The 26,288-nt window shown below is 37.8% G+C and overlaps 4 protein-coding genes, 1 long non-coding RNA gene and 1 other non-coding gene across 10 annotated transcripts in view; 4 read left to right on the forward strand and 2 right to left on the reverse strand.

The window, feature by feature from the left end:
* The window catches only part of LOC135172693 (uncharacterized), a 67,176-nt gene that overhangs the window by 13,923 nt on the left and 26,965 nt on the right, over positions 1 to 26,288 (forward strand). The window lies entirely within an intron of this gene.
* LOC135173173 (membrane protein BRI3) lies at positions 638 to 2,700 on the forward strand. Its single transcript, XM_064139881.1, has 3 exons — positions 638 to 839; positions 962 to 1,125; positions 1,584 to 2,700. The coding sequence occupies exons 1-3, from the start codon at positions 770 to 772 to the stop codon at positions 1,713 to 1,715; spliced, it is 366 nt and encodes a 121-aa protein (XP_063995951.1). The 5' UTR covers positions 638 to 769; the 3' UTR covers positions 1,716 to 2,700.
* On the forward strand, positions 2,845 to 6,269 carry LOC135173171 (cysteine sulfinic acid decarboxylase). Its single transcript, XM_064139874.1, has 2 exons — positions 2,845 to 4,270; positions 4,729 to 6,269. Exons 1-2 carry the CDS (start codon positions 4,010 to 4,012, stop codon positions 6,103 to 6,105), a joined length of 1,638 nt encoding a protein of 545 aa, XP_063995944.1. The 5' UTR covers positions 2,845 to 4,009; the 3' UTR covers positions 6,106 to 6,269.
* Positions 6,293 to 11,953, reverse strand: LOC135173172 (alanine aminotransferase 1). 5 transcript variants are annotated; one of them, XM_064139879.1, is made up of 4 exons: positions 11,813 to 11,953; positions 10,408 to 10,706; positions 7,846 to 8,175; positions 6,293 to 7,617 (listed from the first exon to the last, which is right to left on the reverse strand). In XM_064139879.1, the coding sequence occupies exons 2-4, from the start codon at positions 10,696 to 10,698 to the stop codon at positions 6,625 to 6,627; spliced, it is 1,614 nt and encodes a 537-aa protein (XP_063995949.1). In that variant the 5' UTR covers positions 10,699 to 10,706; positions 11,813 to 11,953; the 3' UTR covers positions 6,293 to 6,624. The 5 variants fall into 5 exon arrangements, with proteins under 5 accessions (XP_063995949.1, XP_063995947.1, XP_063995946.1 ...); XM_064139877.1 differs by having other exon boundaries at positions 10,408 to 10,711; positions 11,813 to 11,949; XM_064139876.1 differs by having other exon boundaries at positions 11,801 to 11,949.
* On the forward strand, positions 19,179 to 19,250 carry Trnat-cgu (transfer RNA threonine (anticodon CGU)). Its single transcript has one exon. It is a non-coding gene; the product is annotated as a tRNA-Thr (tRNA).
* On the reverse strand, positions 21,745 to 25,696 carry LOC135172729 (uncharacterized). The gene is made up of 3 exons (XR_010301163.1): positions 24,921 to 25,696; positions 24,498 to 24,849; positions 21,745 to 22,089 (listed from the first exon to the last, which is right to left on the reverse strand). It is a non-coding gene; the product is annotated as an uncharacterized LOC135172729 (long non-coding RNA).

A 26,288-nucleotide genomic window follows, 5' to 3' on the forward strand; every position in this document is an offset into this window, starting at 1 on the left:
AGACCTACACATATGGCATGTGAATAATAGGAATTTGACGTGTTGAACTGCAGGCTAACGCTATCTTGTGGCTGTGGGTGGAGATAGATCGAGGGTGGGATTCAAAGAGGACAGACCTATCCTCTTTGAGGGAGGGATTTGTGTCATTTATTTATTATGAAATGATTTCGATTTTATATTACTTTCAAGGATGGCGAACTACATTCACCTAGGGATTTTTCTCTTTCATTTTCTTTTATTGTGTTCAAATTTTATTGTGGAGAAGAAATACGATTTTTTTCAATACTCCGGATCTCCGGATAAAATTAGAACAATGGCTCTATTTTTTACGATTTTTATTAACTTACAGGAATGATTTTGAGGATAATAAATGGTTTTTTTATAAAATAATTGAACTCTTAAAAAATTACTTTTTTTTTTTATTTTTTCTTGCACACAAAAGCTAATTTTTGCTGATCGAGAAAATGATTTGACTTAACTAGTTCGTATTTCCAAAAAAAATCTGAAAGAATATTAAAAAACATCTCCATCTTTTCATCCTAACAATATCTTTCGCATTGACAATGCAGCATGATTATTTTTTTCAAATTGATTAAATCTATCGGTGATACATCTGAATCATCTTTATTATCGTAGACTGCAATTCTCAGTAGAACTGCGCATGACAAGCTCGTTCGAGTCGGTCCCATCAGCTGATCGGGTTTTGTAATTTAATATAAAAATTCTAGTTACTCTTTCGTATCAATCATTGTGAGGGCATTGTGACACCATGGAGGGTGCTCCATTAATAAGAAAAGACGACCCACCACCTCCTTACTCTGTAGCAACAGCTCCGCAAGGTATTAAAAATATTGTTGACGCTTAGGTTATGTGTAATTGTCACTCTTTGTCTTTCATTCGTTCTTATTGGATTGCTTGTCAGAATTGTTGCTATTTCTTGACTCTCATTTTTTACGTTTAGCCAATATCTCATGGCAACCACCACCTGGGTATTATCCGAGCTCTGGTACTCCGTATCAGAGCTCACCGATACCATCCTATGGAACACCAGCAACAACAACAACCACAACAAGGACTGTGATTGTGCCTGAGATTATACTCGTTGGAGCCTGTCCTGCTTGCAGAGTAAATTCAATTTTTAATTTTAGTATTGTTCGAGGAATCTGGGTCTTGAGAAAATGGGGGAGAGAATTTAATAGGATTTCATCCTCGTTTGTTAATAAGAACGGAGTGAGGTCCCTGGAAATTCATTGAAAACATTCTTTGTCGTTGTTGAAATTTCCGACAAACATCTTCCTATAATTCCTCGCTTTAAACGAAATTGAAACAATGAAATTGTCAATTGTGAACATGTATGAACATGTCATGATTACTCCTCATTACGTGAACATTGCCAGAGTGAAGGGGTTTACGGAAATTCATCTGAAAACCTTGACATTCTTGACAATTATATCATTTATTCTTCATCACATGCATACCCTCTCGTATTTTTCCATTTTCTTTGCTTCCCCTCACTCGATAATTCTCGAAACCCCTTCGCATTTGAGTGTATCAAGTTTATCAATCTGATAATTTTCCTCCAGGTCGGAGTCCTCGAAGACGATTACACATGTCTTGGTATCTTCTGCGCGATATTCTTCTTCCCTCTGGGTATCTTCTGCTGTCTACTCTTGAAAAATCGACGTTGTTCAAACTGTGGGGCGTATTTTGGCTAATTTCTTTCTTAAATAATAATTAAAAATTGTTCACGGGCATCTAGTGAATTGTACTCAACATCTCGAGACAGTAAAGAAGAGTTCATGAACGCAGTGATTCTGCTCATCACTAAACTTGCAACTGTCTCCAATTGTTGAACAATTGATTGCGTAGATAATTCTCAGAATGAGATAAACTATATTATTCCAGACTCGGTCTTCTGTGGATATCTGCTAATCGGATGGAAATACCAAAATTTTCGCCGAAATCACTTTTGTAGCTCTGATTTTTTACTGCAAAAAAGGTTGGGTCAAAAATTTCTGTATCTCCCTTAAGTTTTAGATATTCACAGAAAGTCAGAAACCTTAAGTGGTTATATTTGTTATTCTTTAGATGAAAATGTTATTGCAAGTGATTTGTTACATTAGTTTACAAAGTTTATAATACCGTGAAAAAAAATACTTAGGAATTTCGAAGATGTTGGACAATTATCATGGGTGCAGGCCAATAATTACACTCAACCATCATCCACGCATAATAAAATCCAATTCCTCCGATATAAGTTTCAAGGTAGAGAGACTCATTCAATATAATTTTTTTCCTCAATAATTAAACGTTATGGTACAGGAATTTTCACGCTCTCTTGCGTCCAATATTTGAATTTATGTGGAAGTAACTCATATAATAATTGAAATCTAAACATTCTCCCTGTCACCAGGGAACATATTTGATTATTTAATTTCATTGAGAAATGACAAACTGCAGCACGATGTAATTTTTCATGGGATAAAAGCTGAATGAACAAGCGTTTAAAAACAAAGTCTGCGACATTGGTAGACTGACAACAATTATGAAATCTCCACGGGGTATATGTATTAAATGTGATAAAGTAATTACATAATCAAGATTAGATGGGTAAGAAGACAATATTCTTTCATTGTATAAATATTTTACTATTCAGTTAATAATAATTTGTATGAATGATATATACATTTTATTTTTCTATTCATTTGTACATTTTATTCCGTGAATGCATCCCCGAATAGAGAGAGGTAACTAACCAAGTGTTTTTTAAACACATTATTTAGTGCTAATGGCAGACATTCCAAGACGTTTTCCGTGGGAGAGTGGAAACAGTTCTTTTTCTGAATAGCTGAGATCAGTTGAGTTAAAATATTCAATTGAATTAATATAAACTCAGTAATTAGGTATTCAAACAGTTTTTTACAGGCGTTTAGAATGTAAATGTTTTCTGTTGTCATAAAATGGCAAAATTTCCTAAAGTCAAGTTCTCTATTGAAATTGATTAAACCTCATTCACCCTCCACTCATTATCTGAAGATTGCCTCTATTGTTCCTCAATCCTCAGCTTAACAACAAAATCAAGTGAATAATTCCAGTGATGAATTAATGAATTATGAAAAATTGTTGATATATGTGAAGTCATTACCGAGGAAATGAGGTCTGTCCTTTGACATTATGAAGTCAAACAACTTTTATGAATGAAAATTTTATGGAATTATTTAATCACCCATGCTGAACACATAATATTGTAAAAAAAAAAAGTCAGAGCACAGTGCGAGGGAATTTTTCAATGATTTATTACGCCGTTGATGATTGAATACTTTCAAATTCCTTGGGGCACTGAAACAGTGCTCAGGAGACCACGAAAGCTCCTTTTTTTAAGTAATTAAATTAACGAATCACTGGGTGCTATTAGAAGGCCTTTGACAAGGTCATTGGTAGCCGTTCAATTTCTATCGAAATTATCGGACCATGAGAGCCCCGGGGAAGTTTCCTCAATTATCAGTTATAAAGTTCTAGTCATCATTAGTCTTTCCTTAACTGCAATAACTTTTGAAGTGTAATTATTTCCCGGTATGATCTTTGTGGTACGATATCGGACTAGGATGCTAGATCACTTTCCGGGTGAGAATGACCTCGTGGAAGTCATTCAATGATTTTATTTAATATGCCGAGGACATTTGTACGACTGCAATACTCACCATCTGAAATTTCGAATAAGTGGGTTTATTTAGTGAAGATATTTAGAAATTACTGTGGGGACGGCGTGCGTGAGAATCAATAATTGAAGACTGAGAAGTCATGAGGAAAGTCGGATGACGTAGTCATTTTCCTCAAAGTCCTCGGATTTCCGGGGACAGATGAATTGCGATTGAAACGTTCGGACTAGTTGAACGCTCTATCCCGGTAGAAATATTGGCGGGGGTCTCACGTCCTTGATGAGATACTTGTTAGCGTATAAAGAACGCTGCCGTTGACGATTACACTCCAGTTGTAACGTGCTGTCGAGATGCCAGCGAACAAGGACGCGTACTGTGATACCCTAGGGCGAGCCTCCATCGAGGATATCGACGCCATGTCCACTGGCCTCTCCAGGAGTTTTGATAAAGGCTTATCTGGTGATTATCACAAAGGAGTCATGGAGTGTGGTTTGAAGGAATACGTGAATGAAGAGCTCGCTGGACAGTTTGAAAGTACTCCAACTAGATCGAAACACGAACAATTTCTCAGGGATTTCTTTGAAATTGTTCTCCAAGATGCTGTTTTTGATGTGAGTAAATGGATTGAAAGGGCCATGAAACTTCGCCTTCGATGAAAATAGAATTGAAGCATACTTTTTTACTGGATTTTCCGGTTGAATAAAAGGAGAATTGTTCTTGAGGATGAATTTCCTCAAGTATTTCAAATTTTTGAAAAATTCCACATTCAGCCCACAACTTTCATTGAAATATGCAAAGAAATTAGTTTTGGATTATAAGTTTTTAATTACAAAATCAATTCAATTTTCATAAATTCATGTCAATCTCAACCTAGAAAAATGCTCATAAAAACCTTTTTTGTATCATCAAATCTCAGCTTTCGAAAAATTGCGTAAACCACCAACAATTTAAATACCAAACACAGCCAGTCTCCACGCATAATTACCCATTTCGAAATGTCCCCTACAGTGCACCCAGCACCTTGACAAACGATCACTCTGATTAACAATTTCTATTCCACGGTATGCAGGGCACCTCGCGCAAGACCAAGGTCGTGGACTGGGTGGATCCAGAACGACTCCCCTCCACGATAGATCTCCACCTACAAAAATTTGGTATCAGCCACGATCAATTATTGAACTTGGCACGCGGAGTAGTCAAGTATAGCGTTAAAACGGGCAATCCCAAATTCGTCAATCAGTTGTTCTCCAGTGTTGATCCTTACGGTCTCGCTGGGCAGTGGTTGACAGATGCATTGAACCCATCAGTATACACTTACGAGGTATCTCCAGTGTTTTCCGTGATGGAAAACGAGGTCCTAAAGGAAATGCGGAAAATTGTAGGGTGGGCAGATGGGAAAGGAGACGGGATATTCTGCCCTGGAGGCTCAATGGCGAACGGCTACGCCATCAACTTAGCTCGACACCACAAATATCCGAGATTGAAGGAAACGGGACTCTCCGGATCACAAAGATTAGTCATTTTCACGTCTGAAGATGCTCACTACTCTATAAAGAAACTCGCAGCTTTCCTGGGGATCGGAACAAACAACGTCCATGAGGTGAAGGTTGACGAGAGGGGGAGAATGTGCACTGAAGATCTCGAGGTCAAAGTGAAGACGTGTCTGGAGGAGGGTGGGACACCTCTCATGGTGTCAGCTACTTCAGGAACAACGGTTCTTGGGAGTTACGATCCCCTCAGGCGGATTCATGACGTTTGTGAGAAGTACGACATGTGGATGCATGTGGACGCTGCATGGGGAGGAGGCGCCCTGATGTCGTCCAAGTACAGAAGATTTCTTGAAGGAATTGATCTGGCTGATTCCATCACGTGGAATCCTCACAAGCTCCTGGCAGCACCTCAACAATGCTCCACATTGCTGACGAGACATGAGAATCTCTTACAATCAGCTCACAGCTCCTGTGCGACGTATCTCTTCCAGAAGGACAAGTTCTATGATACATCATATGATTCCGGAGACAAGCATGTTCAGTGTGGAAGAAGGGCGGATGTTCTCAAGTTCTGGTTTATGTGGAAGGCGAAGGGAACTAATGGATTTGAGATGCATGTGGACAAGGTCTTTCATTTGTCGAGATTCTTCGTGGGATTGATTAGGGGTAGGGCGGGCTGGAGGCTTCTGCAGGAGCCTCAGTGCACCAACGTCTGCTTCTGGTATATACCGAAGTCTAAAAGGGGGTTGAAAGGAGAGGAATTGGATCGTGAACTGCACAGAATTGCACCGATTATTAAAGAGCGAATGGTGAAGAAGGGGTCTATGCTGGTGACTTATCAGCCACTCCATGGATTGCCGAATTTCTTCAGGCTGGTACTGCAAAGCTCGGGTCTTACCGAAGGAGATATGAGATATTTTGTGGAAGAATTCGAAACCCTCGCGGAGGACCTGTAGTAGGAGAATAAATCATTTGCGATGGAGCAGTGGCTCTCTCAATTATTCACTAAGAATTCGTTGTACAGTTGTAGATAATGAAAGTATATACTAACATAATTCCAAAAGAATTTTGTAAATTAGTATTAACGAATACAGGTATTAAATAATATGTACAGCACGAATTATTCATCGAAATTAATCAACGTTTCTTTATTGTATGTATCCGTTAATATTAAAATTTTATTGTTCTCTTTATTCACAGTTAGATTCCATCGAGTTATGATACAATGGTATATACAAATAAACGGGACTCGAAATCTTCAACATTCGCAAGCGTAGAATATTCGAAATACGATAAACTAAATTAACATTAATGTCACAAACAAGTAGATGGCAAATGATTTTAATAGCGAAGGGATAAATTCGTAATCTCATAACACATCTGCATACTCGACTAAATTTTCATCGAGATACAAACAATTTCTATCCATCCACTTCACTCCGATTAAATTCTGAAACAATAATCTTCGAAATCCCTTAGCTGTACTCCTTCAGGAACTTTATGTGAAAATCTTTTATACTGTTGAGCATTGTCTTAATTTTGTCGACCTGTGGTAAAATAGTTGTCCTGAAGTGATAAGTCCCAGGCTTTTGTCCAAATCCAGAGCCAGGAATGACACATATCCCCGTGGACTCTAGTAGCTTGAAAGCATAAAAAGCATCGGGGGCTTTCCCTTCAGCTTTAGCAGCGTCAATAACCTTCTGAGGTAACTCGATCCTGGGGAAGACGTACATGGCTCCCATTGAAGGATTACAGTGATACCCAGGAATTGTGTTCAACGTATCAACAACAAGGCTTGATCTCTCAGCCAGTGACTTAAGGACAGCTGTCTTCTGCTCCACAAATTCCTTGTACGAAAGCTCGTTCGGTCTCGGGGGATTTACCACGACGTCCATCACTACCTGACCAAGAACTGTGGGGCAAAGCATAGCAGAAATCGCCTTCGAAAGAATAGCCATCACATCTGGATCCATATTAACGTATTCAGCGTAACCACCACGTATTCCACACTCGCCCATGTACCCTTTCGATATCGACATGAAGGACGCCAGTTCTAGTTTTGAATAAGGCTCACCCATCTCCATCATCACCTTCTTGAAAGCGTGAAAGGCACTGTCTTTATCGTAAACGTTGTCCTGGTAGACCTCGTCAGCCAGAATGAAGAGATGATTCTTGTGAGCGAATTTTATGATGTTTTCAATATTGGAGCGGGTGAGAACTTGGCCTGTGGGATTGCCTGGATTGATGACTACAAGGACTCGAGGATTGCAGGATTTCTTGGACTCGGTGTAGGCGCGTTCCAATTCGGTTATGTCCAGAGCCCATTTGTTGTCCTCGTTGAGGTAATATCCAATCTGGCAGAGACCGAATTCGGCTAGAGCTGCGGAGTAGAGGGGATATTGGGGAATAGGAATCATCACGCCTGAGGGCTTATCATTTATCACTTCGTTGAACAGCTTCAAGAATGTCTGGAAATATGAAAAGATTAAGGGGTTTGAGGTGACGTCTGCTAAAAAAATATTTCTTATGGTTTTTGTTCTTCTTTTTTAATTGCAGTTATTCGAAAAATTTTGATTCGAAAAAGTGAAGATAGTCATGTTTTTTTCTGCACTAATTCGACCACAGAGCAATCTAGCACATTGCTCTGTTTCATAGAAACATTATCTACTGATATGATTAATCAATAATTTAATCACCTTGATTCCATCTGAGGCACCATTGGATAACACGATATTCTTGTAATCAGCTGGTATGCCATCACGATCCTGAATGTACCTAGCCACGTGCTTCCTGATTACCTCAATTCCAGCTGACTCTGAGTAAGACCCGACACTGGATCCCTTGCAACCAGCGAGAATCTCTCTAGTGCGTTGTTTAGCATCCTCCGGATATCTTGGATCGTCCAGGAGTTCTGGGGAAACACTCAAAGCCAATACCTGGCGGAGGAATTTTATGGGCCTCTGGCCCATCGCGTGGGCATCTCCAATATTTGCTTTGATCACCTCCTTGAATGGTTTCTTCGCGCCCTGAAATTATTGATAATCGTAGAATTAAATATAATCAATTAAATTAACTTCAATGACGCAGACGATCGAATGGTAGATTATTTCACTAGCAAAGTAATAAATCCACCATTATCTCCACAACGATCGATTACAGAGGGGACATTTATAAAACATGTCAAGAATTTCCATTCATTCGTTTCACCCCCATAACAGTAACCGGAAATAATCTCCGAATTCCCCTAACTCTTCTCTTTCCAAACTCTTCTTCATTTTATACAAATACATTCAATGCTGTCGGTGTCGCTCAATCAATTCAATTGGATCATTTTTATTGAGGATTGTTATAATGTTAATAATTGCTTCCGCAAGTATATTCAATTGTCTCCATGTGATACATCTGGGAATAAAATCCAATGCCATTTGCATTGCGAAAATACACTGTGATGGAGATGTTTGCATCACAACCGGATGTTCTCAATAACTCCAATTATGAAAAAAAAAAATTATCACGGGTGGCGCAGACTCTTCAAACAAATATTATCCAGTCGATAATTTAAAATTTATAAGACACACACTTTTTCATCTAAAATCAAAACACCGACAAGAAACTTGCCGGGTCGATTTCACGTGACTAGGTGAATTAACGAAAGTAAGAGTTGAACTTCTGGAACGGTATTCGTCAATAAAATTCAGCATTGAATTCCAGCTGTGTTTAGTGGCCTTCAGACTACTAGGTCGAGTTCCAACTAACGAGAGAATTAAACATTAACATCACAAATGAAACATCAAAAAAATTCCAATAAACCTGAAAAAAGCGACTGAAACCATAAAAAATGCTAAAACCATTAAATTACCAAATTTTTATGAAAATTTTCTCGTTGTAATTCAGTGAAATTAATTATTACGCTTTCAATGCATTGATTTTCATTTTTTTCTCACAATTTCTCACGTAAATCAATAATTTAAGAAAAAGGGGGCCAAACTGTCTGCCTAGAACAGTTCGTATCAACTAGGCATAATGGTGCGATTGGAATTGACACAGTGTAATTTTAAAGCTCGAAAAAATCCTTGGGAATTAAAAAAGAACCGGGGATTTCCGCATCTGTTGTTTAGTTGTTTACGATGAAAGATAATTTTAGTGTTTAAAGATAACTTGATTGGAAAGATGAAAAGTCAATGTCAATGAAATTTCAAGAAATTTCGTCATGAAAAGTTCACAATTTATGGAAAGTCGATAGAAAGTTGAAATTTCTCTTCCCTTATCTTCTTAACATGAATAGAAATTGATTGAAAATCCGGCGGAGTTTAGTACTCGATATTGATAATTTATTTCTTTTCAAATTACTTCCACACTCTCCACCAAATTTCAATTTCTGTTTACCATTTCTGGATCGCTGTATCCGGTGTACAACACATTCAAATCATCAAACTAAGCATTAAAAATACATGCTTCATATTTCCAACTATCGCGACCTAAATTTCAATCACTGAACGGTTAGATACTAAAAATGTCCACATGTAAAGTCCGATTAATCTTACTCTCGGCGGAATCTATATCTTGAAAAGTTACTTCCACTCAGTTATATTCGATGAATCTTACGAAATATATGAGAGTCATTATATCTATTGATGTACTCTAGAAAACATGAAAGTAAATGTATTCGATACTCATATTAACGATCATGCATTCCTTAGCAGAGTAAACTTATTGATTTACAATATTAAAAAAAAATGCAAAAAAAACCCCAGCAAGTTTTTTTCATCACCACATGTGCTAATAATTCATCTCTCGCAACCGATAAAATTGAATATCACTCAATAATTTATGAGCCACGTAACTGTTTCATTTTCACACTGAGAAAAAAATATAATTCTACCAATTCATTTATTTTAGATAACGAAATCCCTTAAATTTCTATTCAAAAATTCACTTTAGATTCTTATCAGAAAAATGTCATCGACAGAATAATATTTTTCCCCAGTGCACATCACTGAAATGCTTTCAAAATTAACTTCCACATTAACGATAATGAATTCAACATGGTTATCACCGTATGTTGTAATGCCTAACCCCTTCTCCACCCCTCCATCCAATGCAACCATCACGACCCACTCCATTCAAGATACTAATCAATTAATTATCTATCGCCTAAAACGTCAGCGTCTCAAACCTCCAAAATTCGCGGGACTAACGCCCACTGACTCTGCTCATCCAACTGCATATTAAAATTAATGAAAAACCAGTTGAATTACCTTCTCAAGTTCTTTCTCAATCTCAAGTGCTCTAATGAGTAGAGGCCCCCTCACCGCATACTCCATGCGACGTAAATTGGAGTAAACATTGTCAAGAGTCAAAGTTTTTCCAGCTGATCCGGCCATGGTGCGACGATTGACTGTTATAATGCCGGTCACTGATTGCACTAGCCTTGTCATACCAATGTTTCGACCTGATGCCGTACCAGCAATACCCCGCACCCCGCACTTCCATTGGTGGATGGTCCTACCTCCAGCCACTAGACTCCTCAAGTTTCGCGTGTGCGACATGATTAGGCCTATGCTGTGCAGCGGGGAACAGACAGAGTAAGAGAGAGAAACAGCGATAGTAGAGAAGAATGAAAAATATGACTTTACTACGATAGGAAAAATTTATGGGTGGGAACAACAGCTCCAGGAGTGGGGATAAAACAAGAATATATCCAGTTTATGGCGCGGTAGGTGATTGTTCACACACGTATCGCAGAACAATTTTGGGGAGACTGTTGGTGGAAGCGATGTTAACCACCAACTGCCAGTCCCCAAGATTTGTCAATTTCTTATTATGGAATAGCAGGGCCGAGTCAAGACACTGGGAATCGATGGGTTGCTGATACTGAATTGGGTAGGTGGCGCGAGTGAGGGATTTTCACCCCGAGGATGTTTTGTTTTTGTTTAAATGTCAGGCGCACGAAGAATTTGCAAAGCGGGAAGGATAATTCAAATTAGAATTTCTCCTGGGGACATGAGGATATTCAAGCTAGAGCTCATTTCCCATTACCAAAGTGGTGTGTTCGAGGTCTTAATAACTGCAAGTGAAATCGGTAAATCGATCGTGTAGCTGATTCAATACGAACTTTATTTGCAACGAATGGTTATTTATACTTTTCATTCAAGTCTTTGAGGATTTCAAGGAATGAGAAGAATTTCAATTAATCTAGAAATATTGCTTACACGAGTTAACTAAAATTTATTTGAATAAATAGGAAGGATCCATTGACATGGCTGCCAGTTAAGATTTAATAATAGAGTTTTATTCATCTTCATTTTACACAGACTATATGACTTCTTGAGATGTAGAAGTATATAGCCAGAACTTATATTTATTATTATTCGCTTATATAAGAACGTTGATTTTCGTTCTGAGCTTAATACGACTATTGAACTGATGTCAATTGTCTGAAAGTGATAACGGTCAATTTCTTATTTATGCGCCCGGGGAAATGTTCAAATTAAGGACACGATGGAAAACATAACTTGAGATGCATGCGATCACAACATTATTGTTTCAATTTAACTTAATCGTACACAGTTAGCATTGAGTTATGTAATAACAGAAAAATATAATGGGATAATTTCGAGAGTATGGAATGTCGAGCAAAGCGATGATAACCTGCTATCTTACGTGAACCAAGAGATGAACAATCGGTGATTACAGTTGGTAGAGGGTCAATGACTTGGTTTACTGCGCATTATTCTAATGACACTTTTGTTGAATTGTTGACGTTCACTATGTCAAATTGAACGGGGAATTTTATTTGACGGATAGACCGTGATTTTATCGATGGTAGGCAACGATGGCTGATGAATTCTCCTGAAGATGGCGCCAGACATTTAACAAACTTCATACGTGAATTTGTTGTTTACCCAACAAGAATAATTTATTCAAAACAACATTTATTCAAATCGAATAAATAGGTTCATTGAACTGAGTCATAATTACACGTTTATTCAAAGCAGAACTTTATTTCTATTTGAGCTTTTAGACGAATTTCAGAGAATAATTTTTATTACAAAGTTTGTGCCACTAAAAGGCCTTAAAAAGGATCGAAAGTTCAGGATCTAAAAAGAATGAATAATTCTTAGAACTATTAAGAAATACGACCTGATGCACTAGTGAAGTGACATCTGTCTTATCTGAATTGCCCTCCGAGTCACAAAGATTCAAGAATGATGGCGCTGTCACCCCGCATTTTTTAATTTAAAAAATAATCGTTCATCCCCTTCAAGTCACTCAACTCACTCATTGAACTAACTCCACTCATTCATCTGATTGCTATAAAGGGAACAAACGTCTGAAGAAATTTTTCAGAGGTATTCACCATCTTTTGCCAAAAGATTCAGTTTCTCAAGTCTACGAATCGAAATATTAAATTCATTACGACTTTTAAATGAAATTTGGGGCGTAACGATGAGAGGCGGATCTAGCCGTACCAGTACGAACCCCACAAACCCCTCGAACATTTGGGCCCAGCACTTCTTTCCAAATTATATACCTCATTGAGCCCACCTCATTTTCCTATGAATATCACTTATTTACGTCATTTAATAATTTTATAAATCAGTTTCATAACAACATTCTTTGGCGTCGCTATGCGCTACTATTACCGAGGTCTGTCGATGGGCGAAAGATTAATAGAATTACCTTGGAATATTTTTCTTACAGCTTGAGTAATTTCCATTGCCCTTCTATAGCCCACCCATTCAACGTTTGAGCAATCGAAATGAATCGAAAAACAAATAGTCACTCTACATTATCCACAGCTACGATATTGGGCTGTAAATCTCGTGGATGCAAAGGCTTTCAATATTTGAAATTCCCGGAATAGGGATCATGCAATGTAAATTTGAGATAACGCACAAGGTTCCCTCGAGTATTCAAACCCAGAGACGATGTTCCTGTTCTGGGAAAGACTCGTCGAGCCTCAGGGAGATAGAGGTGTGCCAGGTCCCCTCCACCCCTTCGTGTAAATCTTGTAATTCTCTTAGTACAGACGACAAAGGATTTTTCATGTGTAAAAGAAACCGAGGCCGCACGTTTATTTCCCCCCAAGCTGGTGTATGTACTGCGGTTAGGCTCATGATTCGGAGAATGCACGAGTAAATTTTACCTTCGGTCCAAAAGTTAAATGGCATGGGAGATTACACCTGGATGAGTTATGGGGGTGCCCTTGGGTTTTAGGAAGATGAAAGTACGCGAGGAAAATTGCATTCTGTAACGATTATTTATGGATTTGTTTTCATTCTAGACGTCCTGACTGCATATTGTGTTATTTTTTTCATTACTCTTGATGAGGATTGGAAATTCTTCATTTTTCTAATTTTTCAAATATCCAGTGTCCTCCAAGTGTTCTCACACGGTGCAATTGATAAATTTGATAAATAACAATGGTTAAATCGGTAGTGTGATCTGTACCGAACCGTCATAGACTCCGGAGTCTCCTTAATTGTGCAATGGAAACCGCGATCAAGATTAAATAAATTGAATAGAGGATTCTTAAAAATTCTCTTCAACCTCTTATTATGGACCATTTCTCATTTGTCAATTTTCATGGAATAATGAAACTACGTCTGCAGTTCTTATTCATTTTTTTATTAAGTTCTAAATTGTTAATACAAAATTTCTTGAATGTTTTGAAGTTTTTGCAACACATCTGATTTTTCCGAATTTATAAAAGCTCAAGTGATCGCTGCTGATTTGGATAAAATGAATTCTCTGCATCAAATTTATTTTAGGAATCATTTGTTTCTGTTGTGCACATCTTGCAATAATCTAGGTTTCCCGAGGTCGAGCCATTCCCCCAGAAGTTCTCGTCGTGCTCCTGTTCTCACTCTCTCCCCCAAACCAAAATTTTAATCTACCTCGAGTTCATGGACCGAGTATGAAGGACTTACGGAGAATCGTGATCTTCCGCAAGTGCCTGAGCTCTCTCTGTCTCCGCGGGTCTTGCGAGAATCCTCAACGATCGGTACCATCTTGCTCCTTTTTGTTTGCTCACTGTACCGAGAATCACGTGATAATCCATCTCTTTGTCGGCCTCCGTTGAAATTTCACACGTGACCCAGCGACTCGCGATAAAAAGCATTTTCGGGTTATTATTTCAATATAGCGTTATCCAATTATTCGGAACTCGATGAGGAAAAAATTATCTCAACGAGATAAGAATTATCAGTACTGTATTACCCAGAAAGTGATGATGTGCGTAGGATAATTGAGAGAGGGGATGTGAAAATTATCTCTTCATATTGTGAGTTGAGAAAACGGAAAATTTCACTTCATTGACATTTTTTCGTGCATTTCTGATACCCTGAGACAAATGGAAATCAAATGGTGATATCAATTTCAAGATAAATCTCTTCAAGAGTTTGAAAAACACGTGATTCCAAATATTCGAATTTCACTTAAATATTCCTGACCGGAAATTCACATCTCCCTCCTAATTCGACCTTCCACTCCGAAAAATCGTCAACATGACGTAAAGGCCGACCGTCCCACGTGGCATCCAAATTACTCCGTCGACATTTACGTCAGATGTTGACGTATCATTCTCTCGTGCTTTAATTCCATTTCCATTTCGTCGGTGAAAAAATTCTCAGAAATAGATATTTAAACTCCATATATATAGAATCGATCGTACGAGCTTTGTCTGACATAAAATATTTGGCGTCTGACAGCCGCAGGATTAGGATAAAAATAAATATCGCTGAGTCGTCACGAGTGTCTATTCGGCAATGACAAACCAATTTGGTAGACTAAAGTTCAAATGCTATTCCAAGAAGTATTAAGAATATCCGAGTACTTTGGCTATTATTTTTTCTTCAGTGAAATGCTTATCTACTTTTGTAGTCGATGTTTCGGAACATTTTACAATAACTTTATTAGTCAGCAGTGTAGGTCTGAATTTCAATGTCGATGAGAACTCATTAAACACACATGAGAATATCCTTAATTATTCATAATTATCGTTGCGTTCTATTTCCATCAATTTTTATTGCAATGAAAATGGAATATGCACATATGTGTTGTGTTTTTCCTGTGGAAAGTGATGTAAAAATATACTATGAATTCCGGGAATTCTCGTCTCGATCGAGAGATTCTGAAACAACTTCATACATGAGGATTCATCAACGTCAAGGTCTTCTCCTTTTTTTTTTTCAAAACACTTTTTGTCGACTTTTTTATATCCTCGTTCATTCCAATGTACGAGCGCACGAAGGACGTTCCCGTGAACTCGTTAACCCACATTACAGATCTCTCATTGATCCGACGATACTACGTGCCTCTGTACATAAATAAACTAATGTTTAAGTGGAAAATGTGGGGAATGTAGTTTGTAGTTTGGGAAATTTATGAATGAGCATTCTTCATCAGATTTCCATTCTGTTTCGTGATGTTTCTGAGTATGGAATGAAATAAAAACAAACTCATTGTTAACGAATGGATTATTTTCCCCACGGTTGAGTGCTATGGTTGACGTTTCCTCGGAATATCAATGCAGTCTCGTAATGTAACTATTCCCGGAATGCTAGAATTATGCATTAAACGATATAATAATGAATCGATTACATTAAGATAATAATAATGAACTCTGAGGCCGTGCGGAGCCAGCGCATTTTTTTTTTGTTAAATAACATTTTTTTAAATACAATATTATTTGTATATTTATATTCTACGCGACCAGCGAACGGTGGTGGGGGTTTACTTACCCTCTGAATTTAAGTGGTGGCCGAATGAAGATACAACACCAATACCAACAAATTTCTGTGACTGACAAAGTGATTGAACGACATCTCAAATCCATTTGTTAATGCACATAGTTAAATTGAGTATTTATTATTCATATTAAGTTCTTGAACCACACAATCATCAGCTTTAGTGATTATTGTTCTGGTGTTAATCCAATCGGTTTAAATAAACCTCGAATTTTGAGTGGTGGCGGTCTGAGAAAGAATGAGCTTTACTACTTGCAACGTTCATAATTTCAAATTGATTTTCCGAATTATTGACTTTCACCGAATGAAAGTGCTGTGACTCGCTAAATAGTTTGTAGAGGAAAGAACATTTCTAATTAGATATCATTATTTTAGTTTATTCAGATAAGACAATTGTTGAAAAATAGGGTTATTAATTCAGGGGTGAATTGCGTAATCGACATTTCCGCGGAATGTCAATGCATTCTCATACGTCAAGTGAAATTCGAAGAATGTTGGGGTTACGTATAGAACGATAAACAATAATGGTCTCTTGGAAAAAACTGCTATCAGTTTGAATTACATTTGTTTCACGCTAGCTGTTGAAGCACTTGGGTCAAGTCCAATGTGATTATATAATCAATTCCGATGATAGTAAAAACAAATTACTTTCGGATGATTTTTTAGAATAGGAGTTTATGGCGATACTTTTGAACGCGGTATTAGCAATTATATTGGCAATGAATATTGTGGAGAGGCAGTTATAATGTTCAGTTGTCTTCGGTGACTGAATTAACCCGTACAGTGGCAAACGATTCTGAGAAGTCTCAGCGAGATCAGTTGGGAATAGCGCAGTTGGACTGTCAACAATTCGTAGAATATCGCGAAACTATGAGGAGCCGATGACTGCGCAATGCAAACTCTCTGAATTTTCTCCCCACTGGGGCTTATTATTTTTCATTTACTTCTCGATTTGCGGTGCGATTTACAATGTTGTTTTTACGGTGGGGCCCCCCTAGCTCACGCCATCCGATGCAATTCAGACGTCACGCTTGTCATGATGAGTGACACCGAGCGAGATTTTTTTTATTTAGACTTTATTCTTGGGGATTTGGAGGATGAATCAAACATTGTATACATTGTGGGGGAGGAGGAGGGTGTTTTTGAGAGGTGGGATTGAGGGGTCATTTGAACTCGAGGGAAGACACACCAGATTATGCGAGACTTGAATGGATTAGGATTAATCAGATATCTTTGATCCAACTTCCATTTTGCATAGATTTTTTTTTACATTCTGTGAGGAGAAATAATAATTGAAATTTTTCAATTTTGGAATATCTCAGTTGTTTGAACATGCAATAGAGTCCTGGTAAAATTCCCAATATCATTCCCCAAGTGCAGAATTAAATTCCGATGGATAGCATTATTTTCTTCATTCATGATTAATGAAATCCCTATGAATAATGGTAAATAAATCATGACAGATTGATTTACAGTGCGAAATTAGAATAGACAGTGTTAAACAGAGCTATCGTATTAATTCCAACTGACTCGTTGAATTTTCACTCTGTGAAGTTTCAGTCGTTGTAAATTATTCACACTGTGCCAAACTGATTCTCCCCCAGATTTGCCAGCTGGTCTTCTGCTGCGTGAAATCACGCGCCAAAAATGCAACTCGCAATGTACTCTGTCTTTACCCAGAAATGCTGAAATAGATTTGTGACACGTTGGAAAAAAGTAATAAAATATTTGGGTCGAAGTGACAGTCAATTTTATTGCGTATTCTTGGCAGCTCTATTTTAGCTCATAAAGTTAATCAATTTTTATCTTATGAAAAACTGTCATATTTTTTTTGGGAGCACTAGCTGCATTTGAATTTTCAACAATGCGAATTTGAATTCATGGAATTATACTTCGCAATATTCATAGAAGTGATTTATCAATCTTCTTTATTCCTAGTCACTTTGAATTTTATAATTAATTCTCCAAATTTCTATCCACTTCTCAGATTCAGTATAATATACTTCTCTTTTAGATTAATCTGTAAAAAAAGGAAACACTGAATGATTGAGTATTTTAGAATTAAATCAAATGATTGGTGTTCAACAATATATAGGGAAATTTCAGTGAAAACCTAATGACATTTTTATTTTTTTTGTCAGCAAAAAGACCATCTCCCTTACCTTAATTGAATCCTCCATTAAAATTACATCAACACGAAAATATATTTAGCCTCCCATGAATTAACTTTTCTTAATTCTCATTAAATAATTGACCTGTCATTCACAGTTCTTATCGATTGTGTTACTTTGAATTGTTAATTCTTTAAGAAGAAATTCCTGAAGATTCCTTAGACTGAGAAAAAATGGTGAAGATTCCAGAATTAATTTTTTAACAACGCATACTTTACAAGTTTATTATCGGAGCGGTATTATAGAGCTTTGTAATATTCTCGGAAGACAATCGACATTGAGGCAGGCGTTTCTATCAGTCGTCGGATCAGTCGTTATCAAAATTCCCGGGGCACCGCATAAGTTTCACGTATTCCGAGCTTCCTGGAAGGGCTCAGAGTTCAATATTTAAGGTCGTTACCACCCATTGATCGGGACAGAATTCAAATCTCCCACTGGGATGAAAAAAAATTAATTATTAAATTTTTTTTGTCTGTGTTTTTTTCTTTTTTCATTTAACTTGGAGTCGAGCCCGGGACGTGGCTAATCCGCCTATCGATCTTTGCTCTCGTCTGTTCGAGCAATCTTCTCATTTCTACGAGAGATTGACGAGCGTGATAGCGACGTTCCACTTAGTGATTTCACGTTCACATATGAGTTGAGAATGAATGCTGGATGAATGGGATTCAGTCGCAGATGACGAGTTCATATGACTACATAAGCGAGGTGCTTACTAAGCGGATGGGTGTCCATATCAGCCAGAGACGAAGGAAAATGTCATGGAATGACACGATATTCGTGTTATCATAATATCGCAAAAAAAATCCATTTCATTGCACTGTTGAATGTAACAAAACATTTTTTTTGTGACACTTAACAGTTCGTTCCTTGAAACGAATCATTATACCAGTCAGGATTGATTGTAAAAGAATAGTTACACTATTCATTCATTAATATTAACTAATTACATCCACATATTGACTTTAGATGTTTGATTCAGTTTAGAAACTTCGAGTTGGCAAACAGAGGTTTATTTAATCAGATAATTAATCACACAATTGCGAATTGTAGGTACAAGTGGTAAATTCAATTTTTATGTTGCATTAAAAAAAATTCGAAAATCGTTTGGCCTCTTTAGCTCAGTGGTAGAGCACTGGTCTCGTAAACCAGGGGTCGTGAGTTCAAACCTCACAGGAGGCAGTATTATTTTATAAATCTCCCTCTCACGTTTTCCATTTTTTTTTTTCTCCACAATCTCCGAACAATGGAATTTCTATTCACCATGAAAATTTCCGCAGTCTTATATCCGTGAAAAAATATTTATCGTGACTTATTGAGATTATACCGAGAATCGATTTTCACTGGAGTCTAGGTAGAGGGTTCATGATACCTTGAGAGAAGAGTAGTGGGGTATAAATGGGAGACAGAGCCCCTGGCTTCCTGAGATGATCGATGTGCAGAGCGAGCAAACGTTCTTGAAACTTGAGGCGGCGCGAGTAATGACGATCCGGAGAATTTGAAAAAAGGAATTGTAAAAAATGAGGAGGAAAAAAAATAAGCGGAAAGGATCGTGGCAGGAGTCTTGTGCGTATGAATAAGCAGGTGAGCTTCGACGAATGAGATCGAAACCGTGAACATGATGAATAACGATTTACTTTCGGGGAAGACTTTTTAAGAGTCCAGGATTTTTTTTTCCTCCTCAATCACGAAAATATGGCCATTAGTGCCAGGAATTTTTTCTTATTATTCCCTGATGTTTTTATTTTAGCACTTCAATGACTCTAAAAATTTGAGACTGACTATGTCAATTTTGTCCTTAGAACATCTACATCTACTATAATTGTCTCGAAAAAAATTTGCGATGTCTCAGCCCCATCATCATTGCGATCCCTTACGATGGGGTAGCAGGTGTTCAAGTGGATGTTTCTCCCGTATTTCGTTATTTGTTTTTCAATAGTTTTCAATTGATCATTGCTATAATGAATTACCAATCGCATCAGGTGATTAAATGGATTCGCGTGACGACTCTTCAGTTCTTCGCGTGCCATGCAATCCTCCCCTTCACCCCCGGAACAATATAAATACCTATTTTCCGTGATATGCAGGGGAAGAAAGGACTGTTAGGACTGAAATTGCACGAAATCCAGGGCGTGGTTGTTGATCACCCGGGGAATGGTTTAGCCGGAATCAGTGGAGTGGACTATCTGTATTTCCAGCGCTACGGGGTCAAGTCTATACCATGAACGGGGGTATAAAAAATCGGGAGAGAGAGGGAGGCGAAAGAACTTGAGCTATACGACGCGCTGGGGACTGGGTTCCGGTAAGTCGTTACCGATAGTGACTTTAACGAGTTTTGGAGAAGTGTGCTGGTTTCAAAAAAAATATATCGGGACAGAATCAATGGCGATGTGGCCTTTTACACTTGTGAAATTATTTCTTCCTACTCCAATCAATTTTTTACACGCTGAGAGGTTATTTCCGCGAGTTAAGTCGTAAAATGCGGTGACAAAGTCATTTAAGGATTTTATGAATTGCGAATTCATATTGTCTTTTTGCCTTCTTTTGATAATTCACATTGTTTTTAGAAAAGACATTAAAAAATATTTTCACCTTGTTGAGTGATACTGAAAAAAGAACTCATACAAATTCAGTAATTTTTTTATCTCATTTACATTCCATTATAAATCATTAAATCACCAGTTTTAGCATTTGCAATGTTTCTCCGCGATGAAAAAAAATATATATTCATTCTCTAGTACGAAATTAGAAGTAATAAAATTGATTCAAATTAGAAAGTGTTCTGGCGCTGTTGACCCATATTATATCAATCATAATTAAAACCGGCAAATTAAAAAAAAATTGGCATCAGCATTCCACGACGCTGTTCCCCGAACTCTCACTTTTCTGATGAATATTAATAAAAAAGTACAATTTCTTCGAAATTCGATTAATTCTCTCCCTCACTGATGCACATAATGCCTCCCATATCTGGTGGTTGAGGTCCATAACTCGAGATGCATACTAAACCACAGCGTAGAAAATAAACCAGGGAAAAGTCAATTTCAAAGAACTCGTTGGGTTAGAGTCCCGTGGGCGTTCCACGCCATTCTGCACTCTCCCATGTATCCACATGTGAGGGTAGAATATACTGTATTATATACCTGGACTACCCGAACGATGCAAGGAGATTTACCTCCTGACAATCTCCGCCCACAGGGGTCTTAGATTATAACGAACCAAGTTGCATTTATGTACTCACTTTGATTGGAAGTATGAGGGAATCGATTGCAGCCTCGGGCCCCGAGCCACCAGCATTGGTATCATTCTAAGCCGTTTACGTGGATTCTACGAATTATTACGGTATGCCCTCATTTTACAATACCATGCGTCATTAGGAGTATTGATAAGAGAAACCACATTTTTTAAATCGCGGATAATGAGATTTTTCGTGATAAAGTTTCTCCATTGAATCTATTTCATTGAAATTATTAAAATCTTCCATTGATTTTTTTCAATCATTGAAAAAGATAGGGGAATCCCAATTTTTCTAACGGTTTAAAAGGATTTTCAACAACTTAATTTTACTTCAATTCACGAGACAATTAATTCTCAAACTCCATTTTTTTTATTCAATCCAAATTCATACTTTCTAGTAATTTTACCATTAATTTGAATTTTTCATGTTGGGGTGTTTCTTTAATTTCAATAAAATTGTTGCTCGACAAAATTTTTTTAAATCTCGATTTATTGGTCGAACAAGCGTAAAAGCTGCACATCATTTTCTGCTGATACGCGAAGATTATAAACCATATCATAAAATCTGGAGTATGGATTTCTCTGCATATCTTCGTGCCATTGAAACGCCAGGGAAATGCATCTCCAACTGATGGCGTGGAAAAGGCAATCCATTCGTTGATACATATATGCAGAACAGTTCTTTCATCGAAGAAATATATTTTCTGGCTGTCCATTTCGCCATTCATATGTATTTCCTCTTCCTCTTCAATAATCCACTGACAATCTCCAATCTCGTCGTCTTCTAGAGGAAGAAAAATCACATTAAAATATGGACGGACGTCATCGCGAGATCCAAAGAATCTCATTTCTCTACCGGGTCGTTTCTGATTCCCACTGGGCAGCTCATCCACATCGTGACTCAATCGGCACACGGTCTATGGGTGGGAGGACGAGGGGGGACGGAATGAGAGAACTTAAGACCAACGATTCCAGGTAACGTACCCGCTGAATCTTTCGCTGGTGGCTATTTATGGAGTATAATTCCCAGAAATACGTGGGCACACGTCTTCTCTAACATTTTGATGGGTGTTAAGGGGGGCGAGTAAGCGCTGAGAGCGCAGAGGGGCCCCCTAAATTGCATCTACAGATGTTTCAGAGTGCCTTGGACACATGTAGTGTAAATTAAAAAACAGGAATTATTAGGGGGTTGAATTTGAGAGCGCGGTGGGGGAGTGGAATGGCTCAATTAAGGATATAATGGCTGTCGTATTCACGACCGATCTGATGACTTTTTTTAACATCATAAGATTGACTGCCATTAGGTGATTAATATAATCGTTATCTGTCGTATGGCACGAATCATTTATCCCTGAATGTGCAGTAGACAATTTGGAACTCACTAAATTCAAGCAAATGCTGCTGGGTAAATTTCTATCTCCAGACAATGGCTTTATCAAGATAAGATACAATCACCACCATTTTCCAACTCATTAAATATTCAGGGTACCTTAAAGTTTAAATCGATTTGCAAATGCTTGTTTTTCAATTACTCGAAAATTGAAAATTTCGTCCTTTCTCGGCCCACGCTGGAAGCAAACATTCTCAAATTCATTTCCGAAAATTGGACCGGAAGCTAATGCCCAGTGGGACCGCCTACAGTTTCCTTGTAAACAATTACTGGATCCTTCATAGCCTTGTCCCCCATCCCCAACTATTCTACCTTGGTGACTCGAGACTCTAAAAATAAACAAATAAACCTCCTCCGCGTTTAGTTAACAGCCCTGGGGAACAATCATCAATTGCCCATGACAAAAACTGGGACAAATCTCCTCGCCTGTAGCAAGAAAAATCACAGGAAAAAAAAAAACAGTCTCGTGAAGTCGCATGGAATTTTTTTCACTTACGTTTATCACAATTAAATAGCACATCAGTAAATCCTCTACATCGGAATTATGACGTGCATTATCATCAGCTTCTGATGGCCATACCTCCACTCAAGACATTCCAGATTTTTATCTGAAGGATAAATATAATGACTACGGAGAATTCATTGTTACCGTCGATGGTAAAATGATAACAATCGTTGCTGATAATTCCGCGGTGCGATTGGGAACAGGCTTTCCCGGAAGCAATCAATCGCCGAAGTTTTACACAATAGATTGTAAATGGCCTCACTGAATCGAAACGAAAAATTCAGGGAATTAATTTCCAGGGGAATTCATATATTTTTTCAAATTGATGAAATAATTCCATCAACAATTGAATCATATTGTTGCACCACAACATGAAGAAAATCGACTCCTACGCGTGCGGATCATGTGCATAATATTACTTTGCACACGAGGGATGTAAAAGGTCTTAAAATATGTTGTCTGAATTTCCCGGGACAGATAGTGAAAAAATTTATATTGAAATTCATTCGTTTTACTTTACACCCCGGAAGTGATTGGTGACAGCATATGTGACCCCTGAAAATTCCATGAATCTTGTTTCCAGGTATGAAGAGAGCTACCACTTGTATTTTAAATGAAAACAAGGAATTGAATGTGGCCAGCTGTGTGAGTTGAAGTCAAACACTGTGAAATTGAGAGGGAGGGGGGGGGAGGAGGAGGAGGTAAAAAGTCGAGTAAGGCAGATGGTGCTGGACCAAACGGTTTTTCTTAACATTCCAGTTGTATCGATTTCTCGTTTACTCACCCAATTACACATACAATTTCTTTATTCCTCCTCAAGTGATGCTTTGAATAATGAATATCGTTGTATCTTTCATCTCATAACGATGCTACAAATTTCGTCGTTTTTGAAATGCCAACATTATAAAATTAATTGGCCAATGAATAGGGAAAATTCTGCCGATAGCGAAATAGTAGCACAGTAGTGAAGAAATAACACGAAATTGAAAATAAAATTGATAAAAATTCAATGAATGGAATGATAAAATCCTTTCGTGAACATTTTGATCCATCATTTTTAATTCCATTTAATTTATTGAACTCCAAAATACCAATTTTTCTCCCCCCTCTGGTGAATTCATTTCTCGTTACGCAGCTGATTTATTGAACGGCCTTTCTCTTGTCTAAATTCTCAGTTATTTATTGCTACCGGCTATTTACACGTGTATTCGAATAGGTGTAATAGTGAGCTATGTATGAACATTGTGTATATGCGTGTGGATGAATATTTATGGAGAAATGAAATTTTTTTGCTCACCGAGTGGAGCTGAAGTTTCTCGTTCATCCTTCTAGAGAGCAGATGCGAGAAGTGATTTGAATAAATCCACTTCCCGCGGCCCGGTTTTCGAAGTTCTAGGAAATCTCTCAATGGACGTCTCGGCAGATGCCCTCGGTCCGCTCAACGTGGGGGCACAATGAGGGTCCAATGGAGTCTTCAGTATTTTTTGTGGGATTTGTGTGGATGACGATCGATTGTCAGAGGCTGTATTCAGTCCACGTGCGAGGTGATTAGTAGAGGTGATATCGATGACGTTTTTATGGCAATTGTCAAGCTATTTTTTGAGGTCACTCAGTTTGTTGTGGATAATGAATGGTGAAGTAGTCATCGGCTGTCAAAAATTGATCTCATTAATGTCAAAAATTTTAATAACAATTTGTTTCTGTTTTACGGTTTTCTCACTCTCATTTTTATTCCATGAAAAATTCACTCTTCATATTTATTAATTGAATAACCAAGATGACGAAGCAATATTGAAAATAAACATTTTTTACGACCCATTTCTTCCAAATGATGAAATATTTCTGGAAGTCATTGCAATCATGCACTCAATCATTCTTCACTCATCGAATTATTTCCCATTGTAACGCCCATGATAAATTTCAGGGAAATCTCGAACCGTCGATTACTCATACCTAGTCCCGAGAAATCGTGTGACAATCGTCGATTGTAAGTCCCAGTGATATTTCATCAGACCATCGGAATAAAAGGAGAAAAATAAAATACCAAACATTTATGGGATTCTCATCCCCGGAATTCCCATGAAAGTAACTATACCTGTAACCCCCGCAATTCGCTCGATTACATTCATTTTATTTTTTTTTTTCAAATCCCCAGTTGCGAATCTCCGACTTCCGTTTCTCCTCTCTATTTGTTCCGCGCGACGAGCACCTAGAATTTATTCGTTTCAGCCGGTAATAACGTAATAAGATGGCCTGTCGCCGATACGAAAATCGTTTCGGGGAACAGTAAGAGAGGCTAACGGAAGTGGTGCACACACGGACTTTTTTCAACCAGCAGGTGATCACGCAAATGTATCATGTTTATAATGCGTCTGTATCTCTCTTTCCACATCGTACGGAAATTATCCTGTTGTACACACGTACTCTTGTTTGTTTTTATTTATTTTATTTTTTTAACCAAGTGCGATGCTCTTGCGTGTATGCTCTCGCGCGTGGAGTATTAACTGCACTATAAAGTGCAGTCAACGACAATTCAATGGACGGTGGGTCTGTGTGGAACGATGAGATGAGATTAGTTCAAGCATTCGGGGGACTTCTAGAGTTGCAATTGTTGGAATTTTTTTTCAAAGATTGAGGTCTTTTACTCATTTTTGTGGATGTTCGTCCAGGAAGAGGATCGACGGAAAAAATAGACCAAAGGAAAATAGGCCACACATTCAAAACGTGTGAAAACTCACCGAATTTGACGTATTTACTTTGGGGTATTTTTGCGAGTTTATTTAGTCGGAAATTCTTTTCCACTGGACCCTATGTCATGTTTATGTTGTCACCTGTGAATTACGGAATTTTCACGTCATTTCGTAAAATGAGTTCCACTGAAATTTCAAATTTGATGAAATTTAGTAGAAGCAGCGACAATGCATGGAGATATATTCAGAATTTGTAAGTTGAAAATTCCGTTGAATTTTCTGCTGCATATTCATCTTTTGATTAAAAAGTCAAATTACAAAAATGTAGAAATCATTTTTTTTTCTAATGGTGTGTGATGCTGAAGTTAATGTGGATATCCGAGAATTGTAAAACGAGT

Source organism: Diachasmimorpha longicaudata, chromosome 2, assembly GCF_034640455.1.
Source record: "Diachasmimorpha longicaudata isolate KC_UGA_2023 chromosome 2, iyDiaLong2, whole genome shotgun sequence".
NCBI lineage: Eukaryota > Metazoa > Arthropoda > Insecta > Hymenoptera > Braconidae > Diachasmimorpha > Diachasmimorpha longicaudata.

Bases quoted from the DNA above. Each gene is read 5' to 3' on its own strand.
- LOC135173171 (XM_064139874.1), top strand. From the start codon at position 4,010: ATGCCAGCGAACAAGGACGCGTACTGTGATACCCTAGGGCGAGCCTCC. The intron at 4,271-4,728 runs GTGAGTAAATGG...CACGGTATGCAG, and splicing joins TCCAAGATGCTGTTTTTGAT to GGCACCTCGCGCAAGACCAA.
- LOC135173173 (XM_064139881.1), top strand. From the start codon at position 770: ATGGAGGGTGCTCCATTAATAAGAAAAGACGACCCACCACCTCCTTAC. The intron at 840-961 runs GTATTAAAAATA...TTTTACGTTTAG, and splicing joins TGTAGCAACAGCTCCGCAAG to CCAATATCTCATGGCAACCA. The intron at 1,126-1,583 runs GTAAATTCAATT...ATTTTCCTCCAG, and splicing joins GAGCCTGTCCTGCTTGCAGA to GTCGGAGTCCTCGAAGACGA.
- LOC135173172 (XM_064139879.1), bottom strand. From the start codon at position 10,698: ATGTCGCACACGCGAAACTTGAGGAGTCTAGTGGCTGGAGGTAGGACC. The intron at 8,176-10,407 runs GTAATTCAACTG...CAATAATTTCAG, and splicing joins TTGAGAAAGAACTTGAGAAG to GGCGCGAAGAAACCATTCAA. The intron at 7,618-7,845 runs GTGATTAAATTA...TCATATTTCCAG, and splicing joins GTGCCTCAGATGGAATCAAG to ACATTCTTGAAGCTGTTCAA.